The following is a 5117-nucleotide window of genomic DNA, read 5'->3' as shown; positions in this document are numbered from 1 at the left end:
ATATATTATTTATCATCACGGAAGAAAATTAACTAATTACAGTTTTCTTTTTGTCCTTTTGCTTTTGCGCCTTGTTTGCTGCTCTTTCTCTGTCACCAGCCATCTTTGCTTGGCACTGACTCCTGCCACCCCTCGCCATCCTCGCAGCCTGGCCCCCATGCATCTTCAGCAAAGCTTCGCAGGAGATGCAAGGAGAGCGCTCGAACAAAGTCCTTAGGTTGTGAGGCGCCCCAAGAGAGCGCTCCAAAGCACGGCGAGTCGGAGCCGGACTCTGACAGAAAGGGGCGAGTTTGCTCCGCCGAGCAAGACGTGGCTTTCGGCTATAAGCAAAAAGCCGGCAAAGGCGGAACGCTGTTTTCCTTCTCCTTGCAACTTCCAGAGTCATTTCCTTCCCTCCTGGATGACGACGGCTACCTGTCGCTCCCTAACCTCTCCGAAACCAACCTCCTGCCTGCCAGCGTGCAGCACTACCTTCCCATCCGCTCCCCCTCCCTGGTGCCTTGCTTCCTCTTCATTTTTTTCTTTCTGCTCTCTGCCTCTTTCTCAGTGCCATACGCCCTCACTCTCTCCTTTCCTCTGGCTATGTGCCTCTGCTACCTGGAGCCCAAGGCGGCCTCCTTGAGTGCCTCACTTGCCAATGACCTGAGTGACAGTTCAGAGGAAGAGGTGTGTACCTCGGCATCGAACACACTCTTTTTCGTGTTCGGTGCTTCAGTCCTAACCAGTGTTAGATTGCTGCAATAGTGGTCCTACTTTCAGAGCCTCATTTCTGTCTGTGCTGATATGTTAGAAGGGGTGGGTTTGGGGTTTTTTTTCTGGTTTGGGGGTTGTTTTTTTTTCTTCTTCTTTTTTATTTTTTTCTCGTGTTGGGAGTGCAGCTTGGGGCCCAGGGTTAGGCACAACACTGTGTGGAAGTGGCTTGGTTTGAACTGTGTCGGCTGATGCAAAGTGAGTTGCACTAAACAAATTGCAACTGATCAGCTCTGAGGTATTATATCTGAACCCACCAAGACCTTTTCTTCCGCCATCAGTTTATGTTAGGCTTAGAATATTTACCTAAACAGTGGGAATTAGGTACAATTTCCTGCATAATTATATACGCATGCATATATATGTGTATGTATATACGTAATGTTTCTATAAATAGCTAGCCAATAATAATGGGCACCTTCACCAACTTCAGGGTGTTCGAAATTCAGGTGGACTCAGCTTTTTGCAAGAGGCCATCAACGGTAGCCCGAGCCCAGAAGAGGCTTTCTGGTCCAGCGAAACCTGGATCTGGATTTTCAGCTTTGATCCCATCTCTGCTGCTGATTAAATTGTTTTCCCATGCTTAAATCCAATGTATCAGTGAGAGGTCAGATTGGGAGAGCTGTTCTGCAGCTGTTTGGGGACCATGCCATGTGGAACTGTCTTGCCATTTGCAGTGTTATACTAGCACTGCCAAAACTGATGCCTCAAGCCACCAGGGTTATCGCAGGCAGATAAACCAACTGCAGGAGGAGTCCACAGTGATTCTGGGAACTGTGGATATGATAATATATCCAGAAGAAGGAAAGGAATCTGCTTGTTTAGGTAACACAGTAACTGGCATCTCAGTTTTTGCTGGTGCCTCGTTATTCTTTGCTGACAGAATAAAATGAGTTCATTTTTTCTTTATTTTTCCTTTTTCCCCTTCATCTTCAAATGCGAAAATAGGGTTTTGCTTTGTATGTAAAAAAAGCCCAGATCGGATCATCACAGACTAGCTGGCCATTTGTAAAAAGCCGTCTTGGCCACTTGTCGATGCCGTTGCAGTAGTTGTCTTCAGTAAACCAGCTTGCGCATCTAAACATTTGTGTAACCTGCCGCTGTTGGTTTTGTAAGACTTGGTGCAGGATTTCATGTCCTTTTTATGGAAAGCCGAAAGTCGCATCAATTTATCTTGTGAAAACATTGTCTTTAGATGCTTTTGGCTCTGTGATGCCTAACAACTAAATAATAATGTGCAATTTCTGATAAAAGGCATCCAAAATGTTGCTGTCTCATTTTGTGTCCTCATTTTGAGATAGCATTTAGGTCTCAATTTGCATTAGCTCTGCACTTGGATTAATCTAATAGCAATAACAGCATTAGTACGGTGCCAGCTCCAGAGGCAATAACGAGGCAGTGTTTTTGTAATACATTGGTCTGTTCCTCTTTCAGAAATGAGCACTTCTTTTCGTTAGTAAAGTTAGGAAGTATTGAGCATAAAAACGTATAAAATAGGCTTTTTAGTGTCACTCTTTTATGAGGGTGATTGCTCTGGCAGTGCTTCCTGGCAGACAACACAGACTTGTGCCTAATCCGGGGGGTATTTCTCGTTCAAAATATTGCATGAAAGTGAATATGTTTTAAACTCGGGCATGTCTGCATTACATTGGCAAAACAAATCACAGCAATTACGATCGCAAGTTAGAGGAGGTGCAGCTGCAGCATCTCAGGAGATAGCTGCCTTCCCTTCCTGCTCGATCCCTCGCCCGCCCATGAGCCCCACCAGCAGCTGCACTACAGCCCGTCTCGGAGTCGAGCCCGACCTTTCTTACTCTCCACTCTGGAGGAAACCTGCCTTGCTGAGCCTTAATTCGCCATTCCCTGCTCTGCAATAACCCCCGATCTTGATTTCAAGTAACCCAGTAATGCCAACTTTGACTCCATGGCTATTGATTGGCGTATTAGCAGACATGTATGTTGCAATAAAGTGAATTCTATGCCTTATTTAGGATTTCATTGCTGTTATGGTAAACGAAATAGAAACCTTTTTTTTTCCCCCCAGTTCACAAAAGATTGCACACAGTGTTGCAGAAGGCTGCAACCAGTACCTAAACCAACCTCCTACCTGGCTGAGCTCCGTTCTCCCTTGAGCAGTGCATCTGGAGGCAGTCCATGCAGTCAGAGACAGAATCTCACCCCTTAGATTTCATTAGCTTCTGTGTTTGTACCCTAGCAGCTAGTATTTCTATTGACTAAATGCCTAGATTCATTAATTCCTTCTTTTTTTTTTTTTTTGAATAGGAATGACAATGCATAGATTTTTTTTTTTTTATATTGCCATACTTTTACAATTGCTTATGATGTTATAAAGAGGTGAGATCCTTCACTAATAAAGAAACAACTTTCTAACACTTTAGTGAAAGCAATTTGACCAGCTAGGTAAACTATTTTGGCATTACAGTTTCATTTAAAAATGAAAGCAGTCTGTCTAGTGAGTGGTTATTGCTTGAAAAATTGCATGTAACTTGCATTCATGCACTTACCGAATAGTCCAAAATGCCCGCTTATTCTTCTGCCTGTCATACAAGCAATACAAATTATTCAAAGGAAGGAATGATAGAGAACAAAGCAATGAAAAAATATCCAAAAAGCAGTTTTATAAAACATTGGAGTTGTCAGAAAATGACAGAAGATAGGAAATTCAAAGTTAAGACTGATGCTGCATCCCACCAGTAGGTTGCTTTTTTCTCTTGTTTCATACTGGTGTGATTTGAGGATGGGATGTATTGTCCTAGCATTAAATTACCTGCCCGGGTTACTTTAGATTATCTAAGGACCACAGAAAATCACTAATCATAACCAGAGCTTTCACTGATGTTAAAACAACTTGGATGTGCCAATCTGGAGCAGTAGGGAGCACTTTCTTTACTTACCAGTTTTCCATAAGCTTACACAACATCAAAAATAGTCGTTTGAACTCTCTTCTCAGCCTGTAGTAACCTACGCTCGACTCTCTATTTATTAAATCTCGACACTTGGGTTCACCACTAAAATGTTCTTCACGGTGTCGAGCAAAGCAGGGATAGATCAGTCTGTGCAATGCTGTGCTTTGTTTCATTTTTATCACTTGTACCTAGTGAGTGTTTGGGGGGGGGGTGTACTTTCATTTTTCTCCTGCTTTCATCCATATTCTTAAGTGGAATGAGAAGTATTTTTGATTCTTTTAGTGGCAGTTTTCTTCCTTTTTACTGTTGTTAACGTTATCAGCTGCTCTTTATTGGAACCGAGTGGGATCTGAGCCTTACCATTACTCTGCAGACAGACAGTAGATGGGCTGGGGGTATGGTTATTTGAACTCCTTGGTAATGCAGACAGCCTCACGGTGTATAAATGTGGAGACAAGAAGAACTTCTGTACAAATGAGGGGCTGAAAGTCAGGTGACTGTTAAAGTAGCCTTTTTTTTTTTTTTTTTTTTTTTTAATTATCTTTTCCCCCTCCAGATAAAAAGTCAAATACCACATTAATCTATATTGGCTAGAACAAAAATTTGATGAATAATTTTCTTTAAAAAAAACATTATGGGAGGAAAAGTTTGTTTAGAAAATACTAGCTTTTCCCCCCCCCACAGTTTTTTTTTAAAGCCACCTGGCTTTCTTAAGAAAAAAAAATTTGCTATTCAAATAACACTTTTCCAGTAATGTTTCGTTTGGCTTATAAATTTGTTCCAGTAAAGCCATATACTGTGTACAGTACGCCTCGAGTCTTCCTCTGAGTCTGTTCTGTTTACTAATATAGCACTTTTATTTTGCTTCTTTGACTTGTGCGTGGTTTGAAAAGCAATGCTAATGCAGTTCGCAGGGATGTTGAATCTAACAGTTCCCCGTGTGAGCCGCGTGTACTGATGAGCTGGGTTTATTCTCTATTCCTGCCTTCCTCTTGGGACCCGGTTCCTTGTCTAACCAAATAGACTGACAGTGAGCAGACGGATACTGCAGCTGATGGTGAGACCACTGCCACCGAGGTTTGTACAGTTGCCGGCACCCAGTTATGGCAGGGGAGAGCGCTTGGCCTCATCTCTTCCCGACCCCGGCTGCCAAACCGCATGTCCCCTGCGGCGGTGCAGGATCCCTCCCTGCGCGTGTGTGCATGCACGTGCGCGCGAGTGCGAGAGCTTTGCGCGGCCGGTTGGTTTTTCGGTGCTCCCTACGGGTTCCTCCTGTTTCTGTGTTTGGTTTGGAACCTGCGAGGGCTCTGCGCTGTGCAGGTAGCGGGGCGGCGGCAGCGTCGCCCGCGCCAGTGCTGCCTGCCTGGGACGGTCAGGGTTGCTCTGGGTTGCTCCGTTGGCTTGTTTGCTCTTACGATCTGCAGCCTGGGGCGGGGCGGG

The 5117-nt window shown here is 44.1% G+C and overlaps 1 protein-coding gene across 1 annotated transcript; it reads left to right on the top strand.

Moving 5' to 3' along the window:
- Window positions 1-99: 99 nt before the first annotated feature.
- Window positions 100-4997, top strand: LOC104072546 (band 4.1-like protein 3; the record flags this gene model as incomplete). Its single annotated transcript, XM_009572050.1, has 2 exons — window positions 100-666; window positions 4701-4997. Coding segments are annotated over 2 exons (864 nt in total), but the record flags the coding sequence as incomplete, so codon positions are not given.
- Window positions 4998-5117: the final 120 nt, after the last annotated feature.

The sequence above is a fragment of the Fulmarus glacialis genome, unplaced genomic scaffold (genome assembly GCF_000690835.1).
Source record: "Fulmarus glacialis isolate BGI_N327 unplaced genomic scaffold, ASM69083v1 Scaffold13762, whole genome shotgun sequence".
NCBI lineage: Eukaryota > Metazoa > Chordata > Aves > Procellariiformes > Procellariidae > Fulmarus > Fulmarus glacialis.
This window is presented reverse-complemented; position numbering and strand designations above follow the sequence as displayed.